This window comes from Psammomys obesus, unplaced genomic scaffold (assembly GCF_907164565.1).
Source record: "Psammomys obesus unplaced genomic scaffold, mPsaObe1.curated_primary_1811, whole genome shotgun sequence".
Classification (NCBI taxonomy): Eukaryota; Metazoa; Chordata; class Mammalia; order Rodentia; family Muridae; genus Psammomys; species Psammomys obesus.
The window spans coordinates 1,428,829-1,448,998 of NW_026596057.1; the positions used below are offsets into that span (position 1 = coordinate 1,428,829).

The 20,170-nt window shown below is 40.0% G+C and overlaps 1 protein-coding gene across 1 annotated transcript in view; it reads left to right on the forward strand.

The window, feature by feature from the left end:
• Positions 1-276: 276 nt before the first annotated feature.
• Positions 277-20,170, forward strand: part of Nuf2 (NUF2 component of NDC80 kinetochore complex) — a 30,709-nt gene continuing 10,815 nt past the window's right edge. The window contains exons 1-10 of the mRNA XM_055624585.1: positions 277-349; positions 5,200-5,337; positions 6,596-6,670; positions 7,644-7,720; positions 8,227-8,288; positions 13,441-13,538; positions 15,044-15,117; positions 16,712-16,808; positions 17,966-18,028; positions 19,639-19,776. Of these exons, the coding sequence (XP_055480560.1) occupies positions 5,215-5,337; positions 6,596-6,670; positions 7,644-7,720; positions 8,227-8,288; positions 13,441-13,538; positions 15,044-15,117; positions 16,712-16,808; positions 17,966-18,028; positions 19,639-19,776 (807 nt within the window). The 5' untranslated portion in view covers positions 277-349; positions 5,200-5,214. The remainder of the gene's footprint in view (positions 350-5,199; positions 5,338-6,595; positions 6,671-7,643; positions 7,721-8,226; positions 8,289-13,440; positions 13,539-15,043; positions 15,118-16,711; positions 16,809-17,965; positions 18,029-19,638; positions 19,777-20,170) is intronic.

A 20,170-nucleotide genomic window follows, 5' to 3' on the forward strand; every position in this document is an offset into this window, starting at 1 on the left:
CTGCCCCCTAACCGGGACACCATAGAAAGTCTCCGACCACCGGGTAAACACCTCCCGGAACTCCGCCCCCAGCAGCTGCGTCTTCCTGTCCGGCGGAGGGGCAGCTCCGACTAGAAGCCACCTCCCTGAACGATGGTTCCGCCGTCCGGGAGCGCGGAGACGCGCTTCAAGCCCCACCTACCGTGGGTTTTCTGAGCCCTCCGGGCACCCGTCGGGAAGGAAACGCGCTCTGCGGAAAGGGGCGGGCTTCGTCTGCGAAGGCGGCTGTTTTGAAAAGTGACAACGGTCGGTGGTTTTGGATTAGTAGCTCGGTTTGCGACTGCTCTTCCGGGAGCTGCTGGGGCCGCAGGTGAGTGCGAGCGGGCGCGGGAGGACGGGGAGGAGGCCAGGGGTTAGGGTACCTGGGTTCGCTAACTTAAGCTGTGTGTAGATTTGAGGCAGTATCCTGTATCCCAGGTTGGCCTCGAATCCTGTAGGTACCCGAGGCTAGTCTTGACTACCGCTTCCGCCTTCCAAGTGATGAAGTTACAGGTGTGAGCCACAAGAGTGACGTCAGTGAGACGTGTTTGGTTGGGAATGTTTGTCAGTTTTCTATGTATCTCCATTGCTCCACCATCTCTTGATTACACACACACACACACACACACACACACACACACACACACACCATGAATCAAAAAGCAAGAATGTTATACTTCATCCAAAAGTCAGGGATCTTAGTGTATATGGCTCTACACGTGTGTAACACAAGGCACTCCCCCTGATTTCAAGGAACTTGTTAATTTAATTCATTAAAATTGGGAGCTGCTTGCTTAATTTCGCATTGCAAAACCAGATGTATAAAATTTAACAGTTATTCCAGTACACGCTGTGCTTCATTTGTAGTGTTAGAAATAAAGGAGAAACGGAAGTCATGAGCGCTGATGTGTTCTATTTGAGCTAACATGTCACAAAGTCATTTTACTGTATTTAGAATACTTTAGTCTGAGCCAGGAGCTCAAACTATGTAGTGAGGAGAGCTTTTCCTCTGTCTGTACACACGCACACGCACGCACTCGAATGAGTTGGAACTGAAATTGCACTGTAAGAAAAAAAAAAAAGACAGATTTTGCATATGAGAAGAGGGCATTATTACTACCAAGTGCAGGTGTAAGCTTCATGGTAGCTTTAGGTTGGGACACTGGTTCTCAGAAATCCCCAGACAAGTGTAATGAAACATTGGGAGTTTAGGAGAAGCCTTGGAAGAGATTATCTTGGACCAGAAAGAGCATTAGAACATTAAAGGCTTTAGAAACTTAAGCTGAATAGGTTGGAGTTTGTGTGGTAGGTGAGTGGATTGAATGTTTGAAAGCATTTGAATTTGATGTTTTATAAGGATTAGTCTGACAGCAGAGAAGGGTGTGTGATTATATATATAAATAATATATGTATATATAATTTTTTATTATTTGGTTTTTCAAGACAGGCCTCTGTGTGTATAGCCCTGGCTGTTCTGGACTCACAGCAATCCATCTGCCTCTGCCACCTGAGTGCTGTGATTAAAGGCATGCACCACCATGCCTGACTCATGTGATTATAATTTTATGCCCACTCTTCCTACTGTTAAATCCTCTGATCTAGGTGTATCTTGTTTTTGCTAGTAACCTTTGTAATGTTCTTACAAGCCACTTCGAAACTGAGACATACATGAAAAATATTGAATGGTTATTTACTCTTTCCCCCATCTGGAAAGCTTGATCATTTTAATCTGAGAAATAAATTGACCTCGGAATATTGAAAGAAAATGCCCAGAATCTAATATGTGTCTAAACACAAAGGAGGAGTAGACAGGCCAGAGCTTATAAAGAGATAGTTAGGGGATAGGACTATGGCTTCTTAGGGAAAGGAAGTGACTGGGGTTTGGAATTGTGGAGGAGGCACACAGCAAATGAAGGCTGTCTTGTTTACTGATGAAGTCTCTCATGTCATTGCACCTATGGTGACCCGTACGTGGGCAGGGATCAGAAGCAGTCTTTTCTTGTGCAGAGAGCTTTCCTGTGCAGAGAGGAAACTATCCCATAGAGAAGCCTCTGCCTGCTTATACTCTTTTTTAATGTAAATATCTATATATTTCTTTCTACAGAAGAGCCTTGCTGGGCCTTTCCTATGTCTGCAGAGGTTCTATAGCTTCTTGAAACACATCAAACAACTGTACTTAGGGTAGGCTATTTTACTTTCCCATACACTCATGCTGAAATAAATGGCTAATGTGTGAAGGGTCCTAATCTAGATCTGAGGTGATTCTAATTCTGAAATAAAAGTTTGCAGTTATGAAATTCAGTAGTAGAAAATAAGAATCATAGCTGGACGTTCAAATAATTATGTAAGAAGAGTGTGGGGGAAATCCAGGCTTTTGTTGAACTCTTAGGGTTTCTTTCACTGGATTGTAAATATGTTTCTACCTGAGTACAGCAGTTACCCACAGTCAGTAGAGGCGGCTCCTAGACTGACTGTGTCTGCGGTGTTGAATTCATTTGATATTATATGTTTAAAAAGATATTGACTGGTTGGGGAAATAGCTCAGTTTGGAAAGGCAAGACCTGGAACCAACTCCTGGGCCCCACTTTTCCCTAAAGTTCTAGGCATGGTGGTATTTACTTATAATGTCAGCATTGTGGAGATGGGGACAGGCAGAAACCCCTGGTGGTCCATCAGCCTAGCCTAGTTGGTGACTCCTAAGCCTGTGAGACCATATCTTTAAATAAATAAAGGAAACATTGAATACTTGAATAAATAATTAAATTAATGATCAAATAAATAATTAAATGCTATACCTAAATAAATAGATAAATAAAGGTGAACACACCTGAGAAACAAAATTGGAGACTGCCTCTTGTTTCCACATGTACCTGCACACAAGCATAGACTAACACAAAGGAATATATTAACAATGAGTAACAATGTAAGCAGGGCTGTGTGATACTGTGAAGTGCACATTTTGTCATTGTCCAGTTCTTGCTATATAGATCCAGAAATCCTTGGAATCCTCGCAGTGATAAGTGAACTTTTGTATGTTAATGGTTAGCTGTTGCCTGGCAGCCTCTGGCTGCTTTAGGGGAAGGACTGGTTACCACAAGACTAAGGCAGTTTATGGGGTTAGACATTCCACTCCCATCCCCTGATCCTGGGGAAGGGAGAGACCGGAAGTTGTTGGCATCGATAAAATCAATCATACGTACATGATAAAACTTTTTGTAAAAATCCTAAAGGGCTGATTTTTGAGGAACTCTGGGATAGCCAGACACCTTGTGGTTCCTGTGGTTTGCAAGTCCCTCTCTCATACTTGGCCCTGGCTGTCTCTTCTTCTAGTATCATCCCTCATGATATCTTCTGTATTGAGCCAGTAGGTATTTTTTTTATTCCTGAGCTGTTGTAGCAGATGAATCAAATCTAAAGATGGCATGCTAGGAACTCCAGTGTTTATGCGGTAGGCTGTCAGAAGCCTAAGGGAAACCACCTGGACTTGTGACCATTGTGTCAGGAGCAGGGTGAAGATTAAACCCTCAACCTGTGGATTCTGACATTACTGACCTAGTGGTGTCCACTACATAATCGCTGTCTGCTTGATACTTGCCGGAAGCCACTTCCATTTTAGGTACAAATCCGTACTGATTTTTGTTGCACAAGTAGGAAAAGGTGTATTTGTCTCTCACAAATGGTAAGGTTTCCAAAAATAGTGACATGAAGGAATGGTCACGTGCAAGCAAGTATTTAATCTTGTAGCAAAGAAGGCTTAGAAGGGACATCACAGCTTCATGTTTTTTTTAAAGCAGTGTCCTGTAAATAGGGGGCGATGCAGTTGAGTGACGAAGAATAGGGCAGTAGTGAGATTACAGCAGCATTTCTCAGCAGTGTAGCAGAGTCTTCTGATTATTAGAGCCACCCAAAATAGAGGAAGTAGCCTTCAGAGTTCCTGGGGTCTGTGGTGTTTTGAAGGGTTCAAGCAAAATCATGATGATATTTGGCAATCGTGTTTTAAGGTGGCATCCTCCATTTATTGGGAGGATAGACACGTTTCCAGAGCTGCTGTTTTAGCCATGCTTGTTCTAAGAAACATTGAGAGTCTAAAGTAAATTTTGAAACTTGTAAGCCATGAGCCATTTCAGTTTGTTTGCAGAATTGAGTATGTCCACGCTGGGTCTCAGCTCACACTGGGAAGTAATGACCTTTCGGATAGACAACTCTGCAGTGAGAGACCATAGAAGCATTGTGGGGAATTTGGCAGAATGCCTGGCCTCTAGCCATTGGATTTTTGTCCTACAACTGAAATAGCTCCAAACACTGCCAAGTTGTACCCTGGGATGTGTAAGGGAGACAGAATTATGACAAATATTATTTTAAGAAGACACCAGGAGGAATAATCTGTTATCTGGACACATAGGGACACATGGGTTTTTGCTGTCTTAGGTGTTTTAAGTTTTGCTCTGCTGAAAGGGATTTCTGCCTTAAAGTTGGTCTCTCACCCTCTCTCCCTACCTCTTCCTCTCCTGCTCCAGCTCTTTCTCCTTCTTGCATCTTAAATCGTATTAGTCATCTCACTATGTGTGTATTGAGTAGGATATCAATACAATCAAATAAAATCCAGTTTTATTTTCCACTTTGTGTAGTGTTGCTTGTATGTAGCTTCTGCTGCCGATACTGCCTGTCTTGAGCTTTGAGAAATAGTTCTCAGCATCTTGTTAAATGCCCTGGCCCTCATGTAAAAAGAGAGCAACATAATTGTTCTATTGTATGTCATCTCAAAACCTCTATCCCTTATGGAAGAGAACATTAGGGAAATTAATAGAAAATGGCTGTTACTTTGCAATAAAAGTTATTTTAGGATAAAACACAAGCTTTCGTTCATTTTATGTTTGTATATGTACAGAGGACAAAGTCTTGTGTAGCCCAAGCTGGCCTTGAATTAGATTTTAAAACTATTTTAACTATTAGTGTGAATTTCTGGTCCTTTTACCTCCACCTCTTAAGTTTTGGGATCACTGGTGTGCATTTCCATGCCTGGCTTAAAATTCTCTACCTCACTCAGATATTTGAAGATAACACTACTATAAACAGTTCAAACACAGCTTGTTCCTTTTTTCTACTAAGTATCTGTTTCCAAACAATAAGAATTATTCATTGTGTATGTTTCTGATCTTTGTTTTTCTTCTTTCAAACTAGGAAGAAACTCCCATAATGGAAACTCTGTCGTTCCCCAGATACAACGTAGCTGAGATTGTGGTTCATATTCGCAATAAATTATTAACAGGAGCAGATGGCAAAAATCTCTCTAAGAACGATCTTCATCCAAATCCAAAGGTAAAATGTGCTTGTCTTTGATTGTAGTTACTGATACTGAAGAATAAAATAAGCTGCTAGGTTTGTGGTATGGGAAGAAAGGCATTTGCCCTCATCTTTGTTGTAGGCCAGTCATTTTTAATCTAGACAAAAATCTCTTACCTGGTGTAATTTAAAAATAACATTAAGTTTATATGTGGGGCAACTTCTCCATTCCCATTGGGAACTCGATTCTTTAATATGGTTGTTTTCCTTAAAGAAAAAAAAAAGGCTTTAAACCATTGCTATATTAAAGTATATTAAATTTTTTATTATTACTGGAGTGGTGGTATGAGGTATCATTTATTGGGGAGCTTGACAGGATTTATTCCAAGTGATTTTCTGCACATTCATGCTTACAAACAGTCTTCTTTGGAAGTGTGCAGATTAATTTTCTTACATTATGCCCCGGGTGGGAATTGACTTATTTTTGACAGGTGTTATTCTTTATATGTTTGGTTATTAAGTGCAAAAAATGAGCTATTTATGTGTCACAACAAAAATCCCAAAGTCTCTCTCCAGTTCTCTGTGTTGGCCTTGATGTTATAATATAGGATAGGAAGACTCCTTTTCTAATACAGAATGCAAGCTTGTTTATCTCAGAGCACTTCAGTTCTTTAAATGATAGGCCTTTAAAGTGAATCATGTAGCTTTAGGAAAACATTACTACAATTTTATTGTATTTTAGGCTTTTCTGTTTCCACAGTAAGGTTGAGTACACAGTAAACAAATCCTCAGGCCAGCATTTGGGATCTACTAACTTAGAGGATAAGGTTTATATCCTGTTATTTCTCCATTAATTTTAAAGTCATTATTCCAAGTGTTGCAGTTAAACTGAAATCTGGGGTCATCTTCTATCCATAGCTACAGGCTAGTCCCTGTGGTCTTTCTTTAAAAAATAAAAACAAAATCCTGAGTGTCCCAGCATTTCCATATTCCTGACAGAGTTCTTGAAGGTCACCTTTCTCCCTGCCTGGGTTGGGTGGATTTATTGGGTTGGGTTTGGATAGGCTAACTCTCATTTAAAAGTAACCAGCTTCCTTAATTATTCACTACATATGAACAAACTGATATGTACCATAAGGTCTCTTAAATTTTGCCTAAACTATAAAGCATTTTGAGGGGAAACAGGTGATTTTCTCACCTTTTCTTTTTTGAATCCATTGACCGCGCATTGGCTGGTGATGAGGGTAATGACAGCTCTCTGCCTAGGACACTGACTGTTGTTTCTCTGTTGTAGCCTGAGGTCTTGTACATGATCTACATGAGAGCCTTACAAATAGTATATGGGATCCGGCTGGAGCACTTCTACATGGTGAGTTAAGAAGAGGTAAAAGTGTGATTTGCTTTCATTTTTACAGCAGTTCTGATCACAGCACATGCTGCCGCAAAGGATGAGGATTGCTTGGCTATTTCCAACAACGGTAAAGGCTTACAGAAAATTGCACTCACAAACGCCTTTAGGCATGATAGTTTACATGAGAATCTTTAATAAGATGAAGACTATAATGAAAGATCAAATGACATATGGGAGTTACTGATTCTTTACAGTTTATTCACAGATATGTAGGTTTGGCTTCAGAGACCTTAGTATACAACTGCCAGGTCTTCAGGAAATAAAAATAAAAAAAATGTTTTCTGTAGGAAGGACTCTAAGACTAAAATCGAAGATAGAGGATAGGTAGTAAGATAGATGCAACTGAAATGAGGCAAAGGTATTTCTAGTAAGAAATACCATTTTTCTTACTTATGTTTCTGATAAAGTTATCAGGGCATCATCTGAGGACCCATGACAATGTCATGCCTGTGGGTTTCATCAGGGTTTCTTTATCACTGTTTTGGTAGCCCGTGCTGTCCTTGAACTCATGATATTTCTGTGTGCTTGAATTATAACCACATACTACCACTCTTAGCTTCTGAGTGGAGCTTTTAAAGATCAAAGACTGCCCTCTTTTTACTGTGTAACTTTGCAAACGTTTAGTTTTGACAAAAGGAGGTATCCCTCTGACGCAGGGTTATAAACGTTAACAGAACCATGAAGTATAGCATAGGGCTTGATGTCACTTCCATTCATTTAAAAATCTTCATTAAGTGCCCACTGGGAACTGAACATTATGTATTACTGTCAACCCCAGCTGTGCCCTAGAAGTTGTGTTGTTTTCAGATTTAGTGGTAATGAATTAATATCATTTTATCATATCCTGTGATCAAAGTTTCTTATACCTCAAGATGCTTCTCATTTCGTCGAATTGACTTGTGACTTAGATCTTCCGATTTATTTCATTCAGATGCCGGTGAACATTGAAGTCATGTACCCACATATAATGGAGGGCTTTTTACCAGTCAGCAATTTATACTTTCATCTGTGAGTAAAGGGTGGTTTGTTTTCCATCTATGTTACATTAAACTCATAGAAGGGTGTGATCTTTGTGAAAGAACAGCTCCCTCTATTTTATCTCAGATGCATTTAGAATTCCCACTTGTATTCAATCTTCCCCTCTCAGACTCCTCAGGGTGCTTTCACCCGACATTCTAAGATGCTTTAAGTCTGGAATTATTTGTTAGCTTATGTGTGTTCCTGAAGAGTCTTAGCATCACCAAGAATATACGCTGTTTATTAAGTCTACAACTACCTTGATACTGCATGAATATCGGTGTAACGTGCAGGAAAAAATAGGTGTTGCATGAATACTAGTGCATTATACAAGCAGATGCCAGTGCTGCAGGGCTGTGCATTGAAGTAGGCTTCTGCCCTTTCCTGGCCCTTGAACACTGAGAAATACATCCAGAAATAGGTTTGAGGATAAGATGCTTGGGATTGTGGGCTTTAGTATCTAATGTCCCTGCTCTTCACTGTTCTGCATCTTCAAGGGATTCATTTATGCCGATTTGCCGCGTGAATGACTTTGAGATAGCTGATATTCTTTATCCAAGTAAGTATATTTCTGATCATTTAGTTTTCCATCTTCTTTTTCTGCCAGTAAATGTAAAAGAAAATTATATGAGGAAAATCTTTTAGAACGTTAATTTCTTAAATTGATTTCTCTTAAAGCTTCATGATTTTTAAATGTTTCTAAAATTCTGGAAGATAGCTTTCTTTCTGTGTTGATATTGCCTTGACAAACATGATGGGTGCTCCTAAAGCTCCCTGGACTTTGTCTAAGAAATGTGACAAGCACCAGCCCAGTTAAGTGAGACAGTACAAAATGGGCAGAGATTCTCTGTCTGCCTGGAGCATGAGGTTCTGATGAGAAACAGTGCTGGTGGCAAGCAGACTAAGCCTCTTTTCCACAGAAGGCTAAGACTACACTGGGGCTTGAGTAGCCGAGCCTAGATGCAGGTCTAAGAGAATGCTGCCTTTTAACAGATGCGAGCAGAGATAAGCGTAAGCTCAAGGTGATCCAGTTCTGAGCCTATTTTGTTATTAAGCAATACAATCACAAGGTTACATTTAAACATAGGGAGTCAAGATTCAAATGATGTGCAGATATGCTGTTGGATAGTGTGGTAATCTGGCCAAAGTTATCAAATTAGCAATTACTCTTTACCATGAAAAGCCTATTTTGAACCTCTGACGCTACCCTGCTGTAGTACACCCTGTAATTGTGCGTAACATTTCTAGGACCTGCAGAAGTTTCTTATGTTCCTTTGCTGTGAGTCCCCTGTGGGCGCCACTCTCTGATAGCACTGATGTGTATGTTATCACCTTGGCCACTCATCCTCATCCATACAGCAGAGTCATATAGTACAGTCTTGTCTGTCTGACTTCTTTAAACAACGCTTTTGAAATTTATTCATATTAACTCGTTATTGGTCCTTTGTTTCTTTCTCTTTTTTGAGTTGTTTCTACTGTTTGGCCATTATTAGCAAGGCAGCTATGAATATTGTTATTTCTAGAGCTGTGTGGATATGACTTCATTTCTCTGTATAAAGACTGAGGAGTGGAGGTTCTGATTCATGTGATAAGTGCATGCCTAGCTTTTTAAGAAGTTCCTAAACTTTTCCAAAGTGGCTGTGCCACCTTGGTTGGAGTATTATGTTTTTAACTTTTGCCATTCTATAGGGTTTGTAGTGGTTTTAGTTTTTGTTTCTGCGACGACTAATAAAACTGAGCATATATTCATATGCTTATTAATTATGATATATCTTCTTTGATAGAGTTCTTTTCGAGTCATTTATTTTTGGTTTTGTTTGTTTGTTTGTTTTTTAACTTAAGACTGTTTTGGTTTTGGTATTTTGCCTGCATGTATATCTGTGTACTGTGTGTATGTGTTGTTCATAGACTTCAGAAGAGGGTGTCAGATTCCTTGAAACTGGAGTTACATAGGGTTGTGAGCTGCCATGTGGGTGTTGGGAATCAAACATGAGTCCTTTGGAAGACCAGTGCTCTTAACCACTAAGCCATCTCTCCAGTACCTTGTTTGTTTATCTTAGTCATGCTTCAGTTATTTTTCAAATAAATTATCTGTTGATAATGGAGGTATTTTCCTCTACTTTGTTATTTGCCTTTTCAATTTTATAGTTATCTTTTAAGAGCAGAATAAATATCAGTTTTCAATAATTGACTTTTAAAAAAAATTATGTTAAGCTAAGAAATCTTAGTTTAATCTGAGTTGCTGAGATTTGCCTCCATGTACTTGGGGGAAGGAAAGTATTGTCTTGCTTTGATATTTAGTGTTTTGATTATTGTATATGGTTGAGTCACTCTTCATATTTTTTCCTTTTGCATGTAAGTGTTGTTAATCTGGCACTCCTTGTTGAAACATTACCTTTCCCCATTAAATTACTTTGATACTTTAAAAAAAAAAAAAGTCAGTTGGAATACTACTGCATATCTATTAAAACTGACAACAAACTCCAAAACATGATGGTCTGAAGTGCTGAGAAGGACTCAGGGCAGCAGGCACCCTAGTTCTTTGCCTGTGGCAGTACGCAAAGGGTGCAGCCACTATGGCAGTTTTAACAAAATGAAACCTGTTCCTGTTGTGTGATCCAGGAGGTGGACTCCTTGGTATCTACTGAAAAGGATTCAAACTGTGTTCACATAAAGCCAAACGAGAGATGCTAGTGGCAGCCTTATTCACAGTTTCTAAATCTCAGACACCATCATGGCTTTCAGTGGGTCAGTAAATAGACTACCTCAAGGCAGCAGAATGTTATTTGGTGCTAAATGAAATCAGCTATCAATCTCTGAGAAAACACAGACAAACCAGAAATGTATATTATAAAGTAAAAGAAACTAAACTGAGAAGGCTACATAGCTGTATGACATGTAAAAGACAAAACTATGTGCCCGAGAGAAAAAAAAAAAACTAGTAATTGTGAGGCTTAGTGGAGAAAGAGGAACAATTAACTAGAACACAAAGGCATTTTAGGACAGTAAAGCCGCCGTGTACTACAGCGATGGTGTTTGCATGCCATTCTGTAGTTGTCACATTCCCCGGGCAATGCAGCAGCAGCTATGCAGATGTGCAGAGAGAACGCTGTGTTGGTGCGGATGCCTCACTCCCAAGGAAAATGCCACTCGTGCAGATGTTGGGAGACAGGGTCTAATGGGATATTGAGAACTACCCAATCCCTGCTCGGGTTTTGCTGTGCGTGGAAAACTTTTGACATCAACTGGCCACACTTCAGAGCTTGCTATTCTCTAGGCTCTGGCTTAATTCTGTCTGGGTATTCAGTTTCCATGCCCGACTCTTGTAGATGTCTGTCTTCACACCAAGTACCCTGCCTTCTGGTGAGACTTGAAATCAGGCGCATGGCACGAGCTCATGCAGCCCGTTTTCTGCCCTTGCTCCACTGTTGCTGTGCAGTAGGCTGCTTCTTTATCTTAGATGGAGCCCGGTGCTGTTTACTTATGTGTTGAGTAGCCCTTCGGTCACTTTTTTTGTGGTTTTTGATGCTCTTCTCTCTCTGTAGAATAGATCTAGTCTTTGTTAGGCTGACTCTTCTATTCTCCGCAGAGGACACAGCGTCATACTCTGCCACTCTACAGTGAGATCTTGTGATGTGGGTTCCAAGTATTGGGACCTGAGTGTGCATCCCCATGGCCTGCAGTGTTCTGCTGCAAAGCATGCATCTGGGTTTTGTCACCCAGTGGGGCATTCCATGTGTTTGCACCAGTTGGTTAGTAGTGTCCCCCAGACTTTCTCTCAGTTGCTGGATTGAGATATTAAAGTATTTTGTGAATTTGTTCTTTTCTTCCTCACTGCCTTTTTTTTTAATTTTTTCATTTTTTACTATTAATTATACTTTATTAATTTTGTATTCCCCCATAAGCCCCTCCCTCCTCCCCTCCCGATCCTTCCTCATGCATGCCCCTCCCCAAGTCCACTGATAGGGGAGGTCCTCTTCTATAGTATTTACCGATTTCCATTTTCTTTATTTCTTACTTTATTTTGGCTATTGGATTTTTTAAGAAAAACAGCTTTAAAAAGATTTATTTTTGTTTCTATCACGTATGCTATATACCATGTGCATGCCTAGTGCCCATGTAGGCCAGAGGAAGTTGTTGGATCCATGGAGCTGGAGTTACCCATGTTTGTGAGTACCGCATGGGTTCCAAGAACCACACTCAGGTGCTTTTAGCCCCTGAGCTGTCTCTCTGGTTCCTTGTTTGTTGTGTTTCTAGACATGGCCTTACTGTATAGACCAGGCTGGCCTAAAATTTGAAATGATCTGGCCAGAGTATCTTGAGTGTTGGATCCTGCTGTGTCCTGACATACATGCTTTACCCTCAGTGTTAAAAGCTAATTTTCATAATTATCAAATTCTAAGTTGACAGCTCTCCCAGTGCTTGAAAGGCCTGCTAGCATTGTGAAACAATGCTATAAGGAAGACCAATAAAAATAAATAAATAAATAGATAAATAAATAAATAAATAAAACCTTGCTACAGGGAAAGACTTATTACTTCATTATATTCTGGTTCCCCTTGTTTCTGACAAGAAACCCATTCTTATCTTTATTCCATTTAGTGTGTCTGTTTTATTTTCTTGTCTTTGCTTTTAAGTTTTATTACTACTTCTTAGCTACCTGAATGTAGTTTTTGTTCCTCCTTTCCGTGGGAGTCCATCACAGACTTCAGATGCTGCTGACCCTGCCTCTGCTCAGAGGTGGTGGTGGCTGCTCTCCTTGCTGGCCTTCATCCCAGAGCTTCCCTTCCCATCTCTTCTTCTTCACTAACCCTTTCATCTCTAGGTCTGCTGTGCTGGTGCTATCCCCATGGCATAATTTTTATTTCAGATACCTTCCGTTTTAGCTCTTAGAGTTGGATTCGGGTATTGCTTGGACCGTCTCTTACCTTCATAAGGCTCCATGTTCTTGACCAGATGGGACATTTTCATGACCCAATTTACTATATTTGTCATTGGTGCTATTTCAGGAGATTTTGATTTCTTTTTTCTTTTATATAGATCAGATTGTTCTGGTTTTGCTTTTTTGTTTTTCTTAGATTGGAAATTTCATGTTATTTAATTTTGGATGCTTTTGTTTATCATTTTAAATATTTCTTGTTATTCTCTTAGCCTTATGTCCACATTCTCTTAGCCTCTCTTCATGTCCGTATGCTGGTTAGAACCAGTTTCTTTGAGACCTCCAGATCTCTTTAACTTTCCACAGCTTCTACCCTGGAAATTCTTAGTTTTGTTAATTCTAGTTACTCCATCTAGAATTAACAAAATTTTCTTGACTGCATAAGACTACGAATTCTGTTGGTGTTCTCTCTTGAGGGCAGGTGCATTCATAAGGCTTTCTCTTGAAAGGTGGTTTCTGTCCCACATTGCATGTGCCCTGCTGCTGAAGTTTTTGTTTTATTTATTATTTGTTTTTTTCTGTTTTAAGATTACAGGGTCATGGTCTCTGCTCTCCTGTGTATAACCCAAACTAGTTTATTTTTCTCCCTCCCTCTCTTCACCTCTCCCCTTCTTTCTATATACAAAGGTAATTCCAGTCTAAGTTAAGAGATGTTCTGCACCTTGTTAAAAGCATATAGTTTTATATGCTGTGAGCCAAGTCTTATAGGAAGAAATGATATATTTATATATTCTGTTGTTTTAACAGTTTAGAGCATTGTTTTCTATTTTAGAAGCAAAACGGACAAGTCGGTTTTTAAGTGGCATTATCAACTTTATTCACTTCCGAGAAGCATGCCGGGAGATGTATACAGAATTTCTTTTGCAAAATGTAAGATTTAAGTATATTTTAAGACACATATCAGATAATCAATCTCATATATGAATTAATAATCTGCTTTGAAATTTTGTCAGATTCAATTGTTGGATAATTGTTAGAATTTAATTTGGTTTTATATTTATACAAGAAAGACTTTAGTTTGGGGATGATATGTTGAAATGTTATATTCTTGGTAACACAGAATTTTGTTTTAATGTTTAGTTGAGACATTATTCCCTGCTTTAGGAAATAGTTTTTTGGGGTTTGTTTTGTTTTTTTCCAGAAGACTACAAAGATGCATAGTGTTATTTAAATAACTGAGATATTTGAAATTTGTTTGCCCTTTTAATCAGAGCCAAATTGGGTTATCTGTGTCACTTTTGCCACCTGGCTTCACTGCATAAGATGCAGTCCAGTGCCATCACATTAACACATAGATTGTTTTCGTTGTACAGCGTACAGATGTTATGACAATTATGCACGATTATTAAGAGATTCATTCCCATTGCTCTTACTGTGCAAGTGCTGTACTCTTAGAAAATACCAGGTTGTATCAGACTGTTGGAGACTCAGCTACACAGAACTGGATAAAATCTTCTCAGTACAAATCAGGCTAAGCTTACACTCCTGAACCTGACAGATTCTCCATAACTCACAAATACTCAGATCCACCCCCCCCCCACACACACACACCCTCACACATGTTTGTTTGGCTATTTATTCTCCTTTTTTAAAAGACACAGCACAGATACTTCATTTCTAAGAACCCGAGTGACTGTTCATCCTGCCACTGCCTATGTGGGGACCGGTGTCTCTATTCCCATTACTTACAGGGCTTTAGGAGGTTGTTTCGTAGCTTTTCACGGGTGGCTCAAAGAGCTAGAACTATGCCCAGGACCAACAAGACTTTTTCTTAAGAATTGTCCATATCAAACAAAGTGTCTGGCCATTTGTGTCAGGTAAAGAAAGTCTTGGGAACAATGCTCAGCGGTTGTACCTAAGATGCACAAGACCTCTCCAGCATTTTAAAATGGAGAAAACCTACTCTCAACTCATTTGTCCTAAGTGCCAGCCACTGTACCTCATTGTTATTATTTTGTGTGTTGGCATGGGTTGGACATGTGTGGTACTTGCATTTACTTGAGTGTGAGGGTGCAGGCAGGAGCAGGGCACCAGCTGGCTTTCTCAATCTTACTGCTATCCTCCCTACCATATTGTTTTGGCACGAGGTCTCTCCTTGGGCCAGAAGCTTGCTCATTTGGCTAGTCTGTCTGACCAAAGAGGGCTTTCTGGATCCACCTGTGTATGCCCACCACTGTCGGGGTGACAGGCATGTTATGTGGGTGCTGGGAATTCACACTTGAGCTATCATGGTTGCAGACCAAATGCTCTTAGAGGCCTGGTCCCAAACTTAATATTTTTGATGGTGAACAAATATTTTGTAGTCTGTGTTTGTAAGTTTTTAAAAATTCTTATCTATTAAAACATGCTAATATGAGGTTACCTTGCATTCGTAGAAATCCTCTATGGACAAAATGCAGCAGTTAAACAGTGCACACCAGGAAGCATTGATGAAACTGGAAAAACTCAAGTAAGTGAAAGCGTTACAGATAAGATGAATACAGTTGCCAGTTTGCAAACCAAGTAGTAAGAGGTTGATTTCAATGCCGCTGTCCTCACCAAGTCTTGCTGTCTTTCTGGATAAATGGCAGGGTATTTCAGTCCCTGTTTCTAAAAACACAACTAGGTTTTCCCTCCCTACCCCTGAGTTATGTTCTCATTGCTTCTTTCTCGTTACTGTGTTGTGCACCTGCCGCACTGAACATGACAGCACAGCAGAGCTTCGTCCCATGGGGAGAGACTGATCACTTTCCCACCAGGAGCTACAGCCCAGATCCGGGCAACCCCCGCCCCCTCTGTCACTCCCTTTTTAAACAGATCAAAATTTGAAGTACAGTTCCTACTGAGTGTGTGCTGTTTTGTGCTATTGTAATTAAATTGCTCTATGGAGCCATTATAGATTGAGGACTGTCTGCGCCGATTTTGAGCAGTCAGGTTTTATTTGTTTGATTCTAATCTGTTGATGTCTTTGAGGTTGTCTGTTTAAGGTCTCTGGTAAAATTGCTTTTGTAGGCAACAGTAAGCTAAGAGACTGAGAATGAGAGACACATACTATAACTTAGCAAAAAAAAAAAAAATTACAAACAAAATCACAAGAAAATGACAGCTGGGAGTAAGTGATGCAAAGCATTGCTACCCTGGTGACGGAACTCATTAGTATATGAAGAATTCTTACAGACTGAGGGGAAAAGTCAGCTTCATAGAAACATACACAAAGGCAGAATCAAAACTGATAACATGTTAGACAGTTTAAAGTAAAACTTCAACCTTTGTGTGGAAGCGACCTGGCTATGTAGACTGATGGAAAGGATGGTAGTGTGGAGAGCAGCTGTCCCTGGACTGGAAACTGTAGTGCTGGGAGCCAGGGCCAAGTTAGGGAAATTAGCGCTGGACAAGAGAGGAATGCTCTGGTCGTTCTGGTAGGGGTGATAGTGGATGGGTATGTGGATGTGGGCCTGGTGAGGTGGTAGAAAGTTGAAGGCTTTCATCTCATTGTTTTCCTTTCGGTAGAAGATAAAGGCCATCTAGTAAATAGTTGTCTTGAAAGTATGTTATTTGGAAACAAGGAATCAGGGGCTGGAGAGATGGCACAGAGGTTAAGAGCACTGGCTGCTCTTCCAGAGGTCCTGAGTTCAATTCCCAGCAACTGCATGGTGGCTCACAACCATCTATAGTGAAATCTGGTGCCCTCTTCTGGCATTGAGGTATACATGCAGGCAGAACACTGTATATATAATCAAATAAATAAATCTTAAAAAATAAACAAGGAATCAGACCCTTTAGTTATCAAAGGCACAGGTTTTATTTGTACCTTTCAAAATTAGGAATTCCCAAACCCTTTACTTGTTTTTATTCTGTGAGTATAAATGTTTTGCCAGCATGCATGTATGTGCATCACGTGTGTGCCTGTTGACGCTAGAGCCGAGAGTGGGGCTGATTGTGAGTGACCACGTAGGTGCTGGGACTCGAACCCCGGTACTCTGCAAAGGTAGCAAGTGCTCTTAGCTGCTGAGCCCTCCCCCTAGCCCCAACAAACCCTCTTATGATCTGTCTTGCTTGTTTAGTTCAGTTCCAGTTGAAGAGCAAGAAGAGTTCAAGCAACTTATGGATGACATTCAGGAGCTGCAGCACTTGCTGAACCAGGAGTTTCGGCAGAAAACGGTATCTGTAGGACCTTTAACACGTGCTGTGTGGGTGCAAGCAGCTGAGGAAAACGTGGCTTTCAGTTGCTGAAGAAACAATGTGCCCCTGCACCTGTCTGTATTGCCAATGCTGTATGCATTCTGGATGCGTAGAATTCTTGAGTATTCTCTTGTGTTTGTGTTGGGGCTGTGGCACCATGGGCCCTGGAGCAAACCCTCAAGAGTCCTTTTCCTAGTCCTGGTGTGAGTCTCGTAAGCGCTGGGTGTTGGGTCAGTTTATTGTGTATTTATGAAAAATATGGTAGTGTTTAGCATTAGCCTACACTAGCTCAAGATACTTAGTTCCCAGCTTCCGTGTTAGCTCGTGGTACTTCCCTGTATATCCGTGAAGCTAGGGTTTGGGGATTTGTCATAATTTGGAAAAAAAAAAAAAAAAAGTACACATCAGTATAAGAGGAAATGATAATTTTGGGGTCTCGGCTGACTGAATGTTGTCTGAAGTTTTGTTACCACACACACCTAATGAGTTAGTAGTTATTGTTTAGGAAGAAACTATTTATTTGCACATTAATTTTTGAAATGCTGCTGTGGCATTAGGACAGATTATGTAGTTATTTATCTTTTTGTATTATGTTTTGCTTTTTCATTATTACTGAAGTATTGAGATAAACAAGGGGAAGCTGATGTTGGCTCACGGTCACAGAGGGGTCAGTCATCATGGATGGGAAGCATGCTAGAGCAGCTTATGTAGCGGGGACAGGAAGCTGAAAGGAGCGTTCCCAACGTGTCAAGGCAGCGCACACCCTCCCGGGGTCCTGCTTCCTCAGGCAGGACGCTCCGTTACCTTAGGAACTTGTTCAGATTTGATCCATCAGTAGGTTGGACCATCGGTTAGGTCAGAGTCCTTGTGAGCTAGTTGCCTCCAGAATGCCCTTCACAGGCGTACTGATTAGTGCCTTCACCAATCCAGAGTGTTTCTTAATCCACTTTTACGCTTACGAGACTCACACCAGGACTAGGAAAGGGACTCTCAGACTCCTGTACTGAAAAAGAAAAAGGAGACCATCACTTTTTCTTCTTTTCAACCTTTATTATATGAGGAATATAATAAAGTGATTTAATTTTAATGTTTTGAATCATTATAACACAGTTGTTTTTTGTTGTTTTTTTTCATAGACACTGCTACAGGAGGGAAATGCCCAAAAGAAATCAGATATTTCAGAGAAAAACAAGCGTTTGGTAAGCAGCTTCTCCTACCTAGCATTTAATGTTTGAGTATACTGCAGTGTTTTGCTGTGTGATTGTCAGTATTTCTCCGTCATATTTCCCCCTGAAATGAAAAAAAATTTTAACTTTTTTCAACTTAAATATAGAAACTATTATAAAAGAAGAAAACAACATTGACATGCAGAAATGTATAAAGCAAGTAAAAAGGACCCAAAGTTAACTATATATGATCTGGTATATATATGTGTTTGTGTGTTATCTATAGCATAAACATAGCATATAATAGACTATTTTTCTAATATACATATATCCATGTGATCTTCCACAAATGATATTATCCTCAACGTGTCTCAGCCTCACACACACCCTTAAGAGTAGAGTGTAGACAGTTAATCAGGAGCTTCCAAATGCCTCTCATGTCAGTGGCTATGCATTATGGTTTCATGGATGCATACGCATTATACTATACATATTTTCACTCTTTTGATAGATTTCCAAACTGCTTCTATTTTTGTTAATTTTATGTGTGTGTAAACATGTACATTTGTTCATCAGTCTCTCCTAAAATACTAATTCAGGATAATTAAAATCGGCTCATGTTGTCAAACTCACATTTAGAAAGATTCTGATTTTTATTTTTAGCAACAAAATATAGGTATGTCTGTTCCCCTACACTTGCTAAAAATAAATGTTTTCAATGTTTGTTCTTTTAGAAGTTGTTCTTACCCTCTGGTAATGGGAAAATCTCATTTTAGTTTGGCTTCTTTTATTCTAGTGGTCTTGGACCAGCTTCACAATTCTTATTATGTGCATTAAGCTGTTTGTGTCGAGGCTTACTGTTTTTATATGTGTGATTGTCTTTAAAATGTTTAGCCGCAGTTTTAGTGTTCCTGCTCTCTTGGCACTGTTGTTTATTCAGGGAGGCGGGGAAGATGTGCTGGGAAGAACTCTGTGGAGTTAGTTCTCTCCCTCCACCGTGTCTGTAGGTCAGCAGACTCGGCAGCAAGCACCCTTACCTTCTGAGCTATTTTAACAGCTCAGGGATATTTTTTAAGTTAAAAATTTGAGAAGAATTATACAAGCCTTACACATTTTGTCATAAATTACTAAAAAAAAAAAATACAAAAGATTTCAAATACAGAGAAAGGCTTCCTTTTTCCAGCCCACATTGGCTGGCCGCACCTTCCTCATGATCTCTTACCTTGCACACACCTTATGTGCTATTACTTTGGGTACCAGAGGAACAAAGTAACTTTTTAGAACTCCAGCCAGGTCATGCAGTTAATATGAAAACATATCGAATGAATAATGTTAATGTTGTGTGTACTTGTGTTGCTTACGGAAAGGATGTAGGAGAGTTTTCATGTATCCATGGATGCTCTTAAGAATAGGATGCTGCAGCATCTTAGGAGGACCATACTGCTCTCACAAATGCCAGCAAAGGCATTAAGTGTCACACTGAGGAACTTGGTCTGTAGCTGGAGCCATGAAGCAGGGCAGGGTGGGCAGAAGTCAGTTTACCCTGTTACAACAGACATGAGCCAAAGATGTTCTGTGATTGAAAGGGAGGGTGAGTAACAGTTTTATTGTCCTACCTGATTGGGGAAAATGCTTTTCAACAGAATGAACTAAAGTTGTCAGTGGTTTCTTTGAAAGAAGTTCAAGACAGCTTGAAAAGCAAAATCGTGGACTCTCCAGAGAAGGTGAAGAACTATAAAGAGAAGATGAAAGACACTGTCCAGAAGCTCCGGAACTCCAGGGTGAGGCCCTTTGTCATGTGTTACTCTCTGAATTTAGTTACTTGTCTCTGACTCGTGTGGGTGGAGGGGAAGAAACTCAACTGCAGGACAGCTGTTGAGTCACACGACAAATCTAAGGCTGTTCTGGTGGATCTGGTGGAATGCTGTGTCCATGAGAGGATCAGTCACTTACCTTTGGAGGAGAAAGGGATCCAACAGTTTTACAAAAAATTAAAAACTACAGTGTGAGCTCTGAACTCATAGAGTGTGTGTGTTGGTGAGCACGGGGAATATATGACACATTTTTGTTTCCCCTGATCGTTTTTTTGCTTCAAATATAAAACTGTGGTAAAATAGTTAAATCGGTTTTTAAAATCAGCATTAAAAAATAGAGGATGCTTTGAAACACCAGAAT